The sequence below is a fragment of the Canis lupus genome, chromosome 22 (genome assembly GCF_048164855.1).
Source record: "Canis lupus baileyi chromosome 22, mCanLup2.hap1, whole genome shotgun sequence".
NCBI classification, from domain to species: domain Eukaryota; kingdom Metazoa; phylum Chordata; class Mammalia; order Carnivora; family Canidae; genus Canis; species Canis lupus.
Genome location: NC_132859.1, coordinates 44,386,108 through 44,403,615, shown reverse-complemented (window position 1 = coordinate 44,403,615; position 17,508 = coordinate 44,386,108). Strand labels below are relative to the sequence as shown.

At 50.3% G+C, this 17,508-nt stretch overlaps 1 protein-coding gene across 3 annotated transcripts in view; it reads left to right on the top strand.

Annotated features, from left to right (window-relative positions):
- The window catches only part of ACVR2B (activin A receptor type 2B), a 31,538-nt gene extending 14,925 nt beyond the window's left edge, over nt 1–16,613 (top strand). The window contains exons 2-11 of one of the 3 annotated variants that reach the window (XM_072793312.1): nt 9,632–9,839; nt 10,245–10,354; nt 10,538–10,665; nt 10,745–10,888; nt 11,402–11,545; nt 11,832–11,980; nt 13,748–13,862; nt 14,559–14,697; nt 14,790–14,920; nt 16,316–16,613. In XM_072793312.1, the coding sequence (XP_072649413.1) occupies nt 9,632–9,839; nt 10,245–10,354; nt 10,538–10,665; nt 10,745–10,888; nt 11,402–11,545; nt 11,832–11,980; nt 13,748–13,862; nt 14,559–14,697; nt 14,790–14,920; nt 16,316–16,510 (1,463 nt within the window). In that variant the 3' untranslated portion in view covers nt 16,511–16,613. Of the gene's footprint in view, nt 1–9,631; nt 9,840–10,244; nt 10,355–10,513; nt 10,666–10,744; nt 10,889–11,401; nt 11,546–11,831; nt 11,989–13,747; nt 13,863–14,558; nt 14,698–14,789; nt 14,921–16,315 lie in introns of all 3 variants that reach the window. The other 2 variants (XM_072793311.1, XM_072793313.1) reach the window with 2 other exon arrangements.
- The last annotated feature ends 895 nt before the right edge of the window (nt 16,614–17,508 follow it).

The window sequence follows — 17,508 nt, the reverse complement described above, 5'->3', positions numbered from 1 at the left end:
CATTATATATATAATGGGACCACAACCTGAGCTGAAGGCAGATGCTCAACCACTGAGCCACCCAGGTGCCCTGACCTGTTCATATTTAAGGATGGACCTGAATACCGATTGAAAGCTCTGAGCTCCTGAGTGGAACCTGCCAACGGTAGGATGATCTGCTTGGGTTATTTCTGAAGCTAGCCAGATTTTCCTGAGAAATGTCTTCTGCTTTCTCTTTGGGGACTTGTCTGGGAGGGTAGGTGTAAGGCCTGACTACCAACATCCTGGGAGCCATGGTTGGAGGAGAACTGGAGTTTCTGCAATCCACATTTTGTCCTGTATTCTTCTTGTTTTAGTATGATACCTGTGCCCTCAAGTTTTCCTAATCCTTCCTGTCTAGAGACTCTTTATCTTCTTTAGAAAATAACCTATTGGATTGGGGAAGGCAGCCCCAGCCATGGTGAGTGGTAGTGAGCGCTGAGGATCTAGCCAGCCTTTTTTTCTTTGGATTCATCTTCACCTCACTTCCAGAGAGAGACATGACACAAATTCCTGAGTTCTGGAGGATCCTGTGTTGGAAATCATGTTGCTTTTCAGCTTTCTCCACAGCCGACTCAGGAGTCTTTGTGGTTATTGACAACTGGTATAATCTGCTTTCCAGCTTCAGAATTTGATTTCTGTGGTTCTTTCCTGTTCTCTTTGTTTTTATGGGTTTATGCTTTAAAAACTTCTCTGTGCTGTGGTTTTCTTGGGATTATAGGAAGGAGCAAAAGTAATATTTGTGTATAATCCTTAACCTTTACCTGGAAGCTCTTCTCTAGTATCCTACAGATATGATGGTGCCTGGAGAAAGGCAAGGATTCTGGAGGATGGCCCTGGACTCACACTTTGTTCTTGGGAGGATGGTGCCAGGGACTTGTTTACAGAGTTGAAGTTGGAAGTGAATTGAGGTGATCTGGCTTGATTCCTTGTTCCTAGGCTGGGCTTGTGAAGGCATATAGAGCTCTTGTCACCCTTGGAAAGTGTTACTGCATTTAAATTTCTGGCAGTAATAGTGAAAGTAAAATAGCCAAAAAACCTCCTCATAGAAGACATGAAGTCTTCATGAGGAGTAGAAGTGATGGATAAGGTATAATAAATACCCTTTTAAAATGGATATGCAGGGACGCCTGGATGGCTCAGCAGTTGAGCACCTGCCTTCGGCCCAGGGCGTGATCCTGGAGACCAGGGATTGAGTCCCACATCGGGCTTTCTGCATGGAGCCTGCTTCTCTCTCTGCCTGTGTCTCTGCCTCTCTCTCTGTGGCTCTCATGAATGAATAAATAAAATCTTAAAAATTAAATGGATATGCATAGCTGCATATATAAGAAAGTAAGGGAGAAGCAAGAGGAGGCTTAAGTTATTGACTCTCAGGGAGACTTTGCCTCTCCTTAATTTAGAGATGTGGGTGGTTTAGTAGCAATAGGTAAGACATAAGAGATCAGGTATAAAATTAAGACTGAGGTCCTCATATGATGAAACTCACATAGGGCTATACCTTCAGTGAAAGTATGGACTAGAAGAAACATCCTTTTGCTGACAAAGGGAGTATATAATGAAATTGTCTTTGCCTAGGTTGATAGGGAGGCAGGTGGTTTCCCTTGAGAATGTATAACCATAGATTTGTGCTTACATAAGCTTGGAGTTGAAGTTTATGCCAACAAGTGTTCCCTGGGAAACTTGAAGTTGAGAAATTAAAGTGATTCCAAGTTGATAGTGTCTTAGAAAGTTGGGCAGAAGCAAAAATATAGATTATCTTTGGAAGGTTGTCTCTCCTCCACCTCCACACTTGGCCTTAGAGTATTCTCAGAGAAGAGGCCTGATGAACATAAGCTCTGTATTCAAAAAGAGAACCCATAATTCTGAGAATCCTAAATTCTAAACACACAGGAAATAAGATACTATGAGTGAAAATAATCAGAATAACAAGTGACAGAAATAAATGTTGAAGAAATTACATTATGGAATTATAAAATGGGGGTTTGGAGTATGACAAATAACAGAAGTATCAAAATCAACCAAGAAGTTGTTTTTTTAAAAAAATAGAACTTATAGACATGAAAAAAATGGGTTGAGTTTATAAATTGAGTAGAAGAGCTAAACAGCAAATTAGACACAGCCAAAGAGAGAATTAATAAATTGGAAGTTAGGCCATATGGAATTATCTATAATGGTGCCTAGACACAGAATTGGAAATATAAAGGCAAGGTTAAAATACTGGATAGAATGAGAAGGTCTAATAAACTTTAATAGGAATTTCAGAATCATAGAATAGGGAGATAACAATACTCAAATTGAAAAAGCCGGGATCCCTGGGTGGCGCAGCGGTTTGGCGCCTGCCTTTGACCCAGGGCGCGATCCTGGAGACCCGGGATCGAATCCCACGTCGGGCTCCCGGTGCATGGAGCCTGCTTCTCCCTCTGCCTGTGTCTCTGCCTCTCTCTCTCTCACTGTGTGCCTATCATAAATAAATTAAAAAAAAAAATTTGAAAAAGCCAAGAACTTTTCAGAATTGATAATAGAGGTGAATCATTGGACAAAATCATTTTTTCAAGCAGTGTAAATAAACTTAAACGTATACTTAGACACACAGCTCCTCATAGTGAAACTGCAGAGAGACAATTGAAGAAAATAGCTAGAGAGAAAAGACAGAGTATCTTCAGTTCAAATATTAGCAGACTCTTCAGCAACAATAGTAAAAATCAGAAGACCGTGTAATAATATTTTTAAGATGACAAGAGAAGATAACTCAGCCTAAGAGCTTATGTTCTTTTTTATGTATTTATTTTTAAAGATTTTATTTATTCACGAGAGACACACAGAGAAGCAGAGACATAAGCAGACGGAAAAGCAGGCTTCATGTAGGGAGCCTGATGCGGGACTCGATCCTAGGATGCCAGAAACACACAGGCGACCCAAGTTTATGTTCTTTTTTTTTTTTTTTTTTTTTTTTAGTTTATGTTCTTTTAAATTATCAGTTAGGGAGTGCCTGGATGGCTCAGTTGGTTGGGCATCTGCCTTCAGCTCAGGTTTTGATCCCAGCATACGGGATTGAGCCCTGCATCTGGCTCCCTGTTCCGTTGGGAGGCTGCTTCTCCCTCTCCCTCTGCTTGTCACTCCCCTGCTTGTGAGCTCTCTCTCTCTCTCTCTTTCTTGTGAATAAATAAAATCTTTAAAAAATAAACTATTAATTAGGAAACAGGGCAAAATAACATTTTCAGAAAATCAAACAACTTCTCTACCAAAAGATCTTCAATGAAGGAGGATGTTCTTTTGGAAGGACAGTGGTCCTAGAAAAAACTGCAGAGATGTAGGGTTGGCCAAGCAGGCAAACTGATGAATGTATGGACAAATAAGAAAATACGGGGTATATGCAACACAGATCATATCTGCTTTGGGAGGCAGATAAAAAGAACAATAGCAGATTAAGTATTTAACACCAATATTTAATTAAGTGTGGTTGGAAGGAGATAGTTGGGGCTAAAACAGGTTCCTATGAGGGTTGGTAGAGATGTTGATTAACTTTAGGATTTTAGCATAAATAGTACTTATAAAAGTTTAAAGGCTAGCTTGTAATAGAATAGATACAGAGCGCACTCCTTCCAGACTGGAATGGCTGAAATGTAGAATTACAAAAGATCATCCAAAGGTGGTAGCAATAGAGAAAAAAACAAATGTAAACAGCAGTAATCATGAATGTAAACAGGATTCAATTCTAGATCAAAGTGTTAGATTGAACTGGGGAAAAAAGATCAGAAAGATTTAAAATAAAAGAAAAAGATAAATTCAGAAAATACCACAAGCAATGTTGTATATGTATGTTAGCATCAGCTCAGGTGGCCTTTTTGGTGAAGAGCAAATGAATAAATGAAGAGGGTTACTATCTAGTTAGAAAAGTTTTATTATGGGCAGCCCAGGTGGCTCAGCGGTTTAGCGCCACCTTCAGCTCAAGGTCTGATCCTGGAGACCCGGGATCAAGTCCCATGTTGGGCGCCCTGCATGGAACCTGCTTCTCCCTTTGCCTGTCTCCACCTCTCTCTCTCTCTCTCATGAATAAATAAGTAAAATCTTAAAAAAAAAGTTTCATTACCAAGAACATATAAAGAATTTTTTAAAAAGATTTTATTTGTTTATTTATGAGAGGCAGAGGGAGGAGCCTGATGTGGGACTTGATCCTGGGACCCCAGGATTGTGCCGTGGGCCGAAGGCAGGCGCCAAACCGCTGAGCCACCCAGGGATCCCCTCATTCCTCATTGTGTCTCATTTTAGAATAAAATTATTATTATTAAGTGGAGTGGAGTAGGTGGGGGCAGAGGGAGAGAGAGTCTTTTTTTTTTTTTTTTTACGAGGGAGAGAGAGTCTTAAGCAGGCTTTGGTGCCCAGCATGGAATCCTACATGGGCTCTATCTCAGGACCCTGAGGTCATGACCTGAGCCGAAATCAAGAGCTGGTTGCTTTACTGACTGAGCTACCCAAGCGCCACTAAGTTATTTGTAAAATGCTTAGTTTAGTGCCTGCTATGTGCTTGTTAAATATGTATCAATTTGGATGGCTCACAAATAAAAAGGGTCAAGGCAAAAAAAGCATATGTGTCAGAGATTGTTTGGCTGCTAGAAACATAACTCAAGAGTTCTTCTCTTATGTAAAAGTTAAAAGAGAAAGTATATATACATTTTGGATTCTGATTCTTTTCTGCCCTACTCCATCTGTGCTACTCCACAGTGAGTGCACACTCTGGTGTGTGTGTGTGTGTGTGTGTCTGTCTGTGGTTGTCTTTCTCACACTCTACCCTCCCCCATCTGCCCCCCTCTCCCGCTTTAGGTTCCCTTACCCTGCTTACTCATGTGGGGGAGGTGGAGTCATGAACACGATACCAGATGCTGTCACTGGGAGCCATAACCTTTGGGTCTCTGGGCCCTTCTTGGCTGCTGTTGGGCAGCAGGTACTCAGCTAAGTGCAGGTCAGCCCTTGGAGGAAGGCAGGGCTAGGGGAGCCTCAGGCAGGAGCCTCCAAGGAACAGAGCCTGGCCACTGGCTAGGGGAAAGCTGCCTCTTCTTTAGGCAGACTGCAGTCTGGGCAGTAAGGGAGAACACTACGCATGCCTCAGGTGGCCACTTCTTAGGCACGGAGGCTTCTGGGAGGAGGGTACACCTTGGCATGCTGACAGCAGGGGGGTGAGGTAGATGTGGTAGGTGGGTGGCATTCCTTTCTCACTGGCCTCCAATGCCTTGTGGTTGGGGCTGGGCACCTGCTTCTTGTGGAGGGTGGGGGGCTGCTGAGGGGCTTCAGGAGCCGAGGGTAGAGTGTAGCAAGTTGCTGGTTGCTGGGGTTCAAAGCTCCTCTGGGAGATGTTGGCTAGGCTAGATGCACGCCAAGCCCAGAGCTCTGGGAACCCCAGGGGAAGCATGGCCACACCAGCTCCATGTCCTCCTGCTGAGGCTGTGCCTTAATCGCCCTCACTTTTGCATCCTCCCAATTGTGCTTCTAGCCCATCACAGGCAAGATCCCAGTCCGTCACAGGTAGGATCCCAGTAGGCTTTCCCTGTTTCTACCCAGCACAGAGTGGGCTGGGTCCAAGACCAGCTGGACTGGGAAATCCCTCCCAGCACTTGTCCTCAAGCACCAAAACTGGTCTGTTTAGGGCAAGCTCTAGAATGGTGATTCAGAGTGGAGTATGTATTTTTACTTTTCTCAGTGGTGGTGTGTGTCTAGGAGTCGGTTTCTCTGCCCACCTGGGCTGAGGGCTTGGAGAGTACTGGCACCTTCTCTCCAACAAGGTGTAGGTAGTCCTCTTGGAACCTAGGGACTGCCATTTTGGACACTGCCACTTGTATACATGTTCCTTTGGAGACCAGCAGTTGAGTTGGCTGTGGCTCAGGGATGGAGTGAGCCACTTGCCCAGGTGTCTGGGAGGTAGGCTGCCCTTAGGCCTAAGGCAGCAAGTATTGGGGAGGGGGGACTGCAGGCACCCCATCTGGGGTGCACATCTTCCTCTCCTGCTGGGATAGGTGAGTGGGTGGGGGTCAGGGGAGCCTCCTGCGCCTGGGTGCCCTGGCCCTGTGAGCATGCGTGGGCAGGAATTCTGTGTCTATTAAAAGGCAGAGGCTGCCTTGTGGTTGGAGTGTTGCCAGAGGCTATAAATAGCCTCTGTGTGCAGAAGCAGAGCACCAGGGAGGAGGGAGGAAGGGGGAGGCCCTGGGTTTCCAGCTGGCAACAGAGCCTGAGCGCGGTATGGGAAAGGCATGGTCTCCCAGTCTCCCTAGGTCCTCCATGAGCTCTGAGTGCAGAGCTTTTGGAGGCATTGGTATGCACAATCCCTGCTTGGTGGGCTGGGAGCCCTCCTGGGGGCTTGTATGGTGAAGGACTGTTATAGGGAGCAGGGAGGGGCATGGCTCCTGATGTAACAGCTAATGTGCCAGGCACGGTCATAACCACTCTTAAAACACATTCACTGATTTGGCTTTGGAACAGCCTGAGGAATTAGGTGCTCTTACCACCCCCTTTTCACACACGAGGAAACAGGCACAGAGTGGGTTGGTAATTTATCCAGGGTTGCACCACCAGGGAGTGTTAGAGACAGGATTTGAACAAGTCTGGCCAGCTCAAGGCTGCCTTACTCTCGGTTGTCTGTAGGAGGATTTGATTAGATAGGGGGTCCAGTTGCATCCCAAGCCCTTGGGTCTTACCTTAGAACCTTGCAATTTGGTGTTCCTAGCCATGTTCACTTAGGTCCTGCCCATGGTAGTGGCCAGAGGGCCTTTGCTTGGTGAGTGGCATGAGGAGAGGAGCTGGGCCAGCCTTTTGCCACCGTTGATGTTGGGACTCCTCACCTTGCACAGGGGGCTTTTTGCTTGTTGTCTGCATGGAAATAAGACCTCCCTTGAGGACCCTCCATCTTAGGCTGCAAGACCATGCCTTGAGGCCATGCCTCCTGCCATCCCTTCCTTCCAAATCCTGCCCTAGCCAAGTGATAACCATGTTCTCTTGCCTGTCCATTGGTCCTCCCGTCCATCTACCTGTCGTGTGTCTGGAACTGGTTCTAGCACTCAAGATAGTCAAGGCTTCTGCCTTTATTAGCTTTGCAGCTTATGGGGGGAAGGCTGACATTTAAAAAGTAATCAAAAAAAAAAAAGTAATCATTGAGTACATTTATAATGTTTTATTTCTCAATAGGAGTATTCCCTACATTTTTTCTTGGAGGTTGTTTTTGGTTAACATTATTTTTACACTTTTTGAATGTCTGAAATATTCCTTTAAAAATACTAAGCAGCTTGAGGTGGTAAATTATTATTTTTTTAAATTAAATTTTAAGATTTTATTTATTTATTCATGAGGGACACACACACACACACACACACAGAGAGAGAGAGAGAGAGAGAGAAAGAGAAAGAGGCAGAGACACAGGCAGAGGGAGAAGCAGGGAGCCTGACATGGGACTTGATCCCAGGTTTCCAGGATCAGGCTTGGAGCTGAAGGTGGCGCTAAACCACTGAGCCACCTGGGCTGCCCGAGGTGGTAAATTAGATGATGGATGAAACACAAGGACCTGTGGAAATAGATGTTTGCCTAGTCTCTGGAGAGCCGGCATTCCAAGGAGAAAGTCCCCGGGGAGCATCATGCAACCAGAGGTAGTAACTTGTGCCAAACCCAGAAATGGAGCATATTCAAGGGCCTGGCAATGTGCTGTGACGGCAGTGGGGGAAGCAAGGTTGAGGAGTAGGCAGCACCCATATCTGCAGCTCACCCCATCCCTTCAGGTTTTCCCCTTAAACTGTAAGCCTTATGCTTGACAATGGGCCTGGCTGGGGGAAGCCATTGTGTACCCTTGCATGAGCCCCTTTTGTAGATCCTGGGGCCCTTGCTGTGGACCTGGCTGGGTCCCAGCTGCCTGGGGCATTGGGAGGCCACTCTTTTTTCTTCTTACCAGTATTCTTGGATGCAGAGCCATGGCTAGACCCTGGCATTGATAGGATGACATTCTGAACCCTTAGTCCTCCTCATTGGAGCTTTGAGATGTGCTGCTTGTCCCTGGCCTGTAGAGGAGCGAGCCTCTTATCCCTGCAGGGAGGTACAGAAGGGGTGGGATGACTAAAGAATGATCTGCAATGGGGGGCCCTTCCTTCCTGACAGCCAGTCCTCATCCTTCTCCCTGAGCATACCATGGCATATCAAGTTCTTCACTCGCGATGGCCACTGCGGATGTGGAGTGAAGGACGATGGAGGCTTTGGTTTGTTAGGATGCAGGTCATTTAGTTAGCTCTTCCCTGGGTTGGTGTGGGGTCTTCTCTCCTGGCTGTTCCAAGCCAGCCTTTCAGGCTGACAGTGAAGAGGGTTCCTATGTGCTGGTGGGCTGGCTGACTGACCTTCCATGGGGGTGACTCTGACCATCCTTTCCTTCTTCCTTCCTGGGATACGAATACCAGCTGGGGGTGGCATCAGGTCACTTGTCCACAGTAGGCCCAAGAAGAGTGGAGAGGCTTGGTGCTAGTTTCCTTTTGAGTGTCAGTGTGGTTTTTGATAGCGAGGTTGATCATGTATGCCTGTAAAGGGGCCATGGCAGGACACTCACAAATGGCATTCTGGAGAGCTCTTCAGTCCAGGTGTCAGGGTGCAGGAGTACCTGTTTCCTGGGAACCTCCTTTGGCATCTCCTTCCTCCTTCTCATTACAGGGCTTTGGGGGTTGCCCTCATTAAGGGCAGTGGGGCAGATGGGAGGGCTGGGACAGGTTGCCTGGGAGGGGTTGGTGAGAAAGGTAGATTTGGTGAACGGTTGAAGGAAAGAAGTATTTGAAGGGGCAGTCGGGGGTCAAAGTGTTTGGCCACTAGGATGGCACTCATGCAGGGGTTGGAAAGAAGGCACAGGAATGGTGGGGAGTATCTTCAAGGGGCCAGCTCCAGCTGGGAGGATTATCTGTTATCACCGCTTATTACTAGCCAGCCATCCTCCTGCTTGGGGCACATATTCCCCCATGGTGACTCTGGGAGCCTTATCCTGATCATGCTGGCCTGATTCTTAGGACCTTCTTCTGCCCTGCTGAGTACCAGGTAGTGTTGCTGGGTGCAGGAAGGACACTGGCCTGGAGGGTCCTTACATCCCATTCAGTCTGGATGGGAGGTGGGGACACACCAGCAGTATGTGTCTCCCTCTCCCTGGGGTGAGGCAGACAGCAGCAGCAGGAAACTGTCTCTTGGAGTGTCTCCAGACATGGTCCCCTGAGGTCTGCAGTCATAGTCATCTGAGATTCTGTGGGATGGAGAGGGCTGGACGTGGAGGGTGATAGTGGTTAAAAATATAGTTTCTGCCTCCATTTCAATTGTCCAGTATGGGCTGGACCCAGAATATGTGTTTTTAGCAAACCCCCCCGCCCCCACACACAGTGATTCTACTGTACCCTGGGGTTTTGACGGCTCCTCTGTTTCTGCTGCTGCGAGGAAACAGTCCCTGCCCCCACTCAGGACCCTCAGGCATCAGTGGGGCCTCTTTCTGTGTGTGTGGCCACCAGCCTGACTGCCGGACACCCACCCACCAGCCAGCCTCCCTCAAGGTGGTAGGGGCCCCAAGATAGGTGCAGAGGTATGTGGGATGCTCAGTCCTCTCACCTCCCGGGCTCAGGTTCCGGGCGCGGGGAGGCCGAGACTCGGGAGTGCATTTACTACAACGCCAACTGGGAGCTGGAGCGCACCAACCAGAGTGGCCTGGAACGCTGCGAGGGTGAGCAAGACAAGCGGCTGCACTGCTACGCCTCCTGGCGCAACAGCTCTGGCACCATCGAGCTGGTCAAGAAGGGCTGCTGGCTGGACGACTTCAACTGCTACGACAGGTGTGTTAGAGCCCGCCCTCCCCTCCTCCTCACCCCCCAGTCCGGCTGGAGGCCTGCCTCTTGCTGCAGTGCCCTCTGGGCCTCAGGATGTGAAAGCAAGCCTGGCATTTAAGGGTAGGGTGAGATAAGGGCCTCTCCAGACATCCTGGTCGAGTAGGGATGGTGCCAGGGTCCTAGCTTTCCTGCCCCTGTGTGTACTCTGCCCCAGTCCAAAGGAGGGCTCTTTGTGTGGACCCTTGGCTGTCCCTGCCCAACTTTGGGTCCCACTTCAGGGGAGGTGGGCTCACACTGTCCCCTGATGGTTTCCCATGAGCTTCTCTGTCAATGGGGAGGGTTCGCTGGGCAGGCCCCAGAGAGGCTCTCATCCCTCAGCTGAGGGGTATGTGGGAAACTGTGTGCCTCCAGGCAGGAGTGCGTGGCCACCGAGGAGAACCCCCAGGTGTACTTCTGCTGCTGTGAAGGCAACTTTTGCAACGAGCGCTTCACCCACTTGCCGGAGGCTGGGGGCCCGGAAGGTGAGGGCTGTGGGAGGGCAGGCTGGGGCTCTCTTTGGCCCTGGAGTGCTCATCACTGCTCCTGAGTTGGGTGGGCAGTGGCTGCAGGGCTCTCTGGTCTGGCCCCTGAGGTGTGTGGGTGGGCGGACTGTATGACACAGGGCTCCGTGTGTCCCCCAGTCACGTACGAGCCACCCCCGACAGCCCCCACCCTGCTCACGGTGCTGGCCTACTCGCTGCTGCCCATCGGGGGCCTCTCCCTCATCGTCCTGCTGGCCTTCTGGATGTACCGGCATCGCAAGCCTCCCTACGGCCATGTGGACATCCACGAGGTGAGACAGGGCTGGCACAGGGCAGGGGCAGAGGTGGGGTGGCCGGACCAGACCCTCTTAAGTCCTCCACGTCCCCCAGGACCCTGGACCTCCTCCTCCGTCCCCTCTGGTGGGCCTGAAGCCTCTGCAACTGCTGGAGATTAAGGCTCGGGGGCGCTTTGGCTGTGTCTGGAAGGCACAGCTCATGAATGACTTTGTGGCTGTCAAGATCTTCCCACTCCAGGTGAGTGTGTGAGGGCCTTCCAGGTCATCCTCTGTTGTAGCTTGAGCTGTCCTCCCCCCAGGGCAGTCTGGGCCTGTGCAGGTGGGATGAGAGGCAGGCAGGCCCCACTGAAATTTTCTTGTAGGGCTAGGGTAGGGCTTTGGTTTCCAGGGGTTTGTTTCTGATGTCGGTTCTGCAGAGGCCTTGAGAAACCAGGCTACTCCAGCAGTTGCCCAGAACACTTGGCAGAGCCAGAGCTGGCTCTGTGTCTCATTTGGTGGGTGACACTGGGCCACTCACTTCCCTCCCTGGACTTCAGTGGCCTTGTTTGTAAATCAGGTGCTAGTCCTAAGTGATATTTGGGATCGCCGTTGGCCTGTGTTCCAGGGCCAGCTCAGTCCTGGCTGTCTGCTTGCCCCCCTTACAGAGATGAGGCTGGGCAGGTCGGGAGGAGGGGTGGTACGGATGGCATGGGATGGCGGTTTTGCTGCAGGGTGGGTGGCAGCAGTGGCATTGAGCGCATCCCTGCCTTAGGACAAGCAGTCGTGGCAGAGTGAGCGGGAGATCTTCAGCACGCCTGGCATGAAGCATGAGAACCTGCTGCAGTTCATTGCTGCTGAGAAGCGAGGCTCCAACCTTGAGGTGGAGCTCTGGCTCATCACGGCCTTCCATGACAAGGTGAGTCATGCTTGTGGACAGGGGCTCCTCAGACAAGGTGGCCTTCCACCATAAGGGGACCCTTCCTGAGTGTGGAAGACTCAGAGTGTCCACAACGAGAACTATGGGATGAATTCTTATGAATGAGCACAGAGACTTCATGACAAACACCTTCTGATGCCCCCTCCCCCAGCCCTTCCTGGCCTCACGTACCTTCTGTATCAATACCAGTCTCCCAGGAGAGGGGCCTGCTGTTGGTCCACTGAGCCCAGAATCCTGTGCCCAAGTTCTGTGCTGTCTCCTACAGGGCTCCCTCACGGATTACCTCAAGGGGAACATCATCACGTGGAATGAACTGTGTCATGTGGCAGAGACAATGTCAAGAGGCCTCTCATACCTTCATGAGGACGTGCCGTGGTGCCGTGGTGAGGGCCACAAGCCGTCTATTGCCCACAGGTACCTAGGTTAGCACTTGGTGTGGGGCTGCAGAGAGGGCTGGAGAGTGAGAGCAGGGCTTGAGGTGGGCTGGGGAGGGGTCCCTGCTTCATAAAGATGCTTGGCAGCTTGTAGTGGGCCCAGCTGGCCCATCCCCTGCCTTCACCTGTGTCCTGGGCCTGGTATGGCCTTGAAAGCTGGTTTCCTCATGCCCTCCAGTGGCCGCATGAGGAAGTGCTGACTCCATTACTTTGGCTGGAAGGTTGGTTCAGCTGTTCTCAAACATTTTGGTTAGGACCTCTTTACGTTCTTTTTATTTTTCTTTTTTCCTTTTTTTTAGAGAGAGAGTGTGCACATCTGTGCATAGTGGGGTGGGGGGCAGAGGGAGAAGGAGAGAGAGAATCTTAAGTAGGCTCTATGTGCCCAGCTTGGGGCTTGATCTCATGACCCTGAGAGCATGACCAGAGTGGAAATCAAGAGTCAGATGCTTAACCAGCTGAGCCACCCAGGTGCCCCAGGATCTCTTTACATTCTTAAAAAGAACTTCCGTGCTTATAGGTTACGTCTACTGATATTTGCTGTTAAGTGTTAGAGTGATGATGTCACACGTATGTAGCCTCTGGAAAACTCTTCTCCTGAGATAGTGAATTTACAAAAAGACAAATAATGGATCATGAATGAAAGTAATTTTGATCTTGCGGTTCTCCTGAAACAGTGTCAGGGACTCTGGGGTTCTGGGGCTACACCTTGAGACCACTGTATTAACTGGTCATTGTAGTCCTCACTAAACAGAGGCACTGCTCTGAAGGCGTAGAAACACCAGGCTGTGTCAGTCTTGTCACCTGAGAGAGAGGTCTTAGACACTTGTCGTCTGTGAGACAGGTGGTGTGTTCCCGGCCTCGTTGCATAGAGGAATAGTAGTGTACGGAAGTTGAGTATTTTGTCATCATACTGAGTTTAGTGTGTTTTTTTTGCCTACAAGGGAGGGGAATGGGCTGTGGACTCCAGGATTCAAAGCTCGAGGGCCCCTGTGGTAATATCGTCAGTGACACTTAAGGTTGACGGTATGAAGTTGCAGTTTTTGTAGGTCATAAATGGTTGAATGTTGACTCTTCTGTATGGTTCACCCTAACAGTAGTGCACAGGACGTGTGCCGGATGGCCCCAAGCATGTGTGCTTACTACTCGCTGAGCTTAATCCTCACAGGGAGACTGACACAGACAATGGGGAGATAGAGGACCAAACATACCTCTGCTATGAGAGGCAGAGCTGAACGTACCTGCCAGTACCCTGCTCTCCCCTGGCGCCAGCCCCGCAGGGGCCTGCACGGAGACCTGGGCAAGTTCATTAAACTTGTCACTCATGTCCTGGGTAGTGTACATTTTTCCCAGAAGATTTAATCCTGGGTCAGTATGCCTGACTTTGCCCCCTCCAAGAATGCAGAGGCTGGCCTTTTTTCTTTTTTTTTTTTTTTTGAGGCTGGCCTTTTATACTGAAGGGATTGGAATGGGGTCTGGCCAGCCACTGTGGTAGGTGTGGCTTTAACAGCAGTGGTAGAGGTGCGGTGAGAGATTCTCACATCGAGAGGGGTGAAGGGTGGTGGGAGGGTGTCCTAAAGCTGCCTATCTGCTCTGGGATAGACCCTGCTCCCCAGAGAGGATTGGGTGGCCTGGTCTGGGGTCTCTGGGGGCTGGGAGACCTGGGCTCCAGGATCTTGGCGGTCAGGGTGGGAGGCCAGGAGCAAGGACCAGGGTGTTCACCTTCCTCTTGGTCCACTTGTCTCCACAGGGACTTCAAAAGCAAGAATGTATTGCTCAAGAGTGACCTCACAGCCGTGCTGGCTGACTTTGGTCTGGCTGTTCGGTTTGAGCCAGGGAAACCTCCGGGGGACACTCACGGGCAGGTACTGAGCCTCCAGGGGTGCAGGGGGGTGCCAGCATGGAGGTGCATGCTGCCCTTTTGGTGCCGGCTGGCAAAGGTCACTGTGAGCTTGGAGCTGTCTGAAAACTCCAGGAATAACACTGGTCTTCGCGATGGGTCACGCAGGGCCTGGAGGGCATGGAGCCTCAAAGTCTAGTCAGTCAGACAGGCACAGCTTCCCTATTGGGGTTGGTGCTTGCCCTTGTAGGCTCTATGTTTTTCTTTTAGTGGAGTTGTTAAACAATGTAAAACAGAAGGAACTATACTAAGAAACCCAAGCCCGAGAAAACGTAACTGAAACTTAAACCTGAGGAAACCGTCCTAAGACAATTGCTATAAATATTTTTAAGTATTCTTCAGGCCCTCTGTTTCTGATCTTCATCTTAGTAAAACACATGCCATCTGGGTAGCCCCTTGTGGTGCTGATGGAGCAAACAGGCAGCAGTTCCAGGTTAGATGACTGTGGTCTTAAGTGTGTGATATTTTTAAATTATCCTTGAGGCATAACATGTACACCATGACCTCTTGTGACCTCCCGTGAACATGGCGAATCAAGGGGTTGTCATCCCTGGTCGTGGCCTCTGATGCTGCCATCCTGGCCCTTTCTGGTACACTCAGGAGGTGGCTCTTGTGTCCAGCAGTGAGTACATTTGTGCATGCCTCCCCTGTCCTCATATAGGTGGGCACACGGCGGTACATGGCTCCTGAGGTGCTTGAGGGAGCCATCAACTTCCAGAGAGATGCCTTCCTGCGCATTGATATGTACGCCATGGGGCTGGTGCTGTGGGAGCTTGTGTCCCGCTGCAAGGCTGCAGATGGTGAGTGGGATGGGAGCCCCGAGCATCCAGGGTGTGGGTTGAAGAACAGTGAGCCCTTGTGGTGACCCTGCTGGGCTCGCTGTCACCCACAGGACCCGTGGATGAGTACATGCTGCCGTTTGAGGAAGAGATTGGCCAGCACCCATCACTGGAGGAGCTGCAAGAGGTGGTTGTGCACAAGAAGATGCGGCCTACCATTAAGGATCACTGGCTGAAGCACCCGGTGAGGGGCCTGGGTGGCAGGTGACTGCTGGGGAGCAGAGAGGGGAGGCCCTTGCTGTGTGACAAAGACTGGCGATCAAGGGGGTGTGGACAGAGAGAGAGAGGATGCCTCAGGCAGCAGGGTAGTCTCCTCATCTCCTCCCTGCTCAGAGGCCTCCCTTCTACCAGGAAAGGGTCTGGGGAGGTTCCAGTCTCGGCAGGGAGGTGGCTCTGGGTTTGGGCCCAGAACTGATGGGGCGTGACAGTTCATCAGGGCCCGTGTTGCCGCTATGTGGAGGGGAACCCATTGGGTCTGGGCCTGACATGTTTGAATCCTGGATCTGCCAGTTAGTAGGTGGGTGGCTTCTAGCAGATTGTTTTATTTCTTTGAGCCTTTGTCTTCTCAGGGTAACACTAAATTTAACTGGTCATTGTAAATTGCTTGGCAGGATACCTGTCATATAAATGTTTAGTATGGATTAGCCCTGATTAAATATTCTCTCTTCTCTGCCTTCATTATTTTTCCGGGACTAAGCCACATGGCATCTTGGCTCCTCCAGTCTGGGGAGATTGTATAAAGACCCCAGCCATATAAACTGTTCCCTATCTTGGAAGGACACTTGCCTTCAGCTCTGTTGATCTGCTCCCCCTGGTCACCTCTGGGTTCATTCAGTCACAGGACAGTCTTGAGGCCACTGGACGCTAGCAGTCTACCATGCACACCATCAGGGGTCAAGCTGGTGGGACCAAGTTCAGCTGGAGGGCTGCAGATGGGGAAGACAGACTTGTGGACACAGAGACTGGGCCAGAGTCTGGACCTTCTGCCTCAGACCTTCTCAGTCTCCCAGGGCAGACATACTGGGGTGGCTGGGCCAGTTCGCTGATGAGGAGCCCAAGGTCCAGAGAGATCTCAGTGTGGCCTAGCACTGAGAGGCCAGAGAAAAGGGCATTTGTCTTTCCTGGTCCCATTCTGTGTATGTGCCAGCATAGGGTGTTACACCATGTGATATGGACTCTCAGGAGGGGCCCCGGGGTTGTGGGGAGTACAGTGGGAGGAAGCCCTCCTCCGGTCCCTACTGTAACTGAACCTGTACTGTGAGCCCTGACATGATTAGGATTCATGAGAGAGTTTGTTTAAATGTCACTGCCCCAAGGCAAGCAGCTGTGTCTGCCCTGGGAGGAGCAGGCTTCCCCACTCCATCTCTCCCTCCGTTAAGCCTGTGGAGGGAGGCCAGTGGGCTCGGGATGGTGGCCTCCCCGAGGGAAGGCCACTGATTCCCACAGTCTCTGCCCAGGGTTGGGGCTAGCGGGCTCTGTCTGGTCCTCAGGGACATCCTCAGGTTGGCCTGTCCCCTGTGCTCATCTTCCCTGTGGGGCACTCATAAGGCTGTCCTTTCCCATCCTCACTGATGTGCAGGGCCTGGCCCAGCTCTGCGTGACCATCGAGGAGTGCTGGGACCATGATGCCGAGGCTCGTCTGTCTGCAGGCTGCGTGGAGGAGCGGGTGGCCCTGATCAGGAGGTCGGTCAACGGCACTACCTCGGACTGTCTTGTCTCCCTGGTGACCTCCGTCACCAATGTGGACCTGCCCCCTAAGGAGTCGAGCATCTAAGCCCAGGACACGAGTGGATCTGAAGAGGAAAGAAAAAAAAGTTGTGTTTTGTTTTGGAAATCCCATAACACCAACAAACACATAAAATGCAGCTGCTATTTTACCTTGACTTTTTATTATTATTATAATTATTATAATTATTATTATTAATATTATTTTTTGGATTGGATCAGTTTTTACCAGCACATTGCTCTACTGTATCGCAAACAGCGGACACGTCAGCAGGCGTTGAGGTGCTGAGCTGTGAATGCAGAACCAGCGCCATGCTGAAGAGCCTCAGCCACCTCCTGTCCTTTGGGGTTCATTTTTCCCGCTTTCTCTTTATTTGTTGTCTCAGAATCTGTGACACAAAGAAACCCATCTCCTGTCTTAGGAAACTTAATGCTGCAAACTCTACCTAGAGGAACCTTTGAAGACTGTTACATAAGAACACACCTTCCTCAGAGGAGGAGTCCCCCCAGCCCTTGTCCCCCCACTCCCCCTTATTGTTTTTCTCCCTTTTTAGACAGTGAGTTTCAGAAACAGCAGATGTGTCTTTCACGGATTAACGGGTGTTGTCCTGACTGAGGAAAAACGGGGATGAGAAGGAGGATGGTTTGGACCGGAGTTGGAAGGGGAGGGCAGAGCTGGGGATGGGATTTGGAGCAGAGCTACACTGGACTTGGGCATATTCGGAGCAACATCCCTTGCTAAGATGCTACTTCTCAGGTAACCAGGAATCGTGGGGAAGGACTGTGTGGGGGGCCGAGCATTAACAGCAAGAGCGGGGTTTGGAGAAAGTCTGAAAGCAGGTGTGGCTCTGACCCGTCTGTTGGCCCTGACCAGTTTTTTCCCATTGACTTGGGCTTGGGCGTTGGACGAAACATTTTCTCTGCCCTAATTTTAAGGTTAGGTAAGGGTAGAAATCATCATGGCTTAGTGACCATATTCTTCATAAGACAATGCTGTAATTATCTGTAGTGGAGGAAGAAGTTATAACACACTGCTTCCTCCCAGAG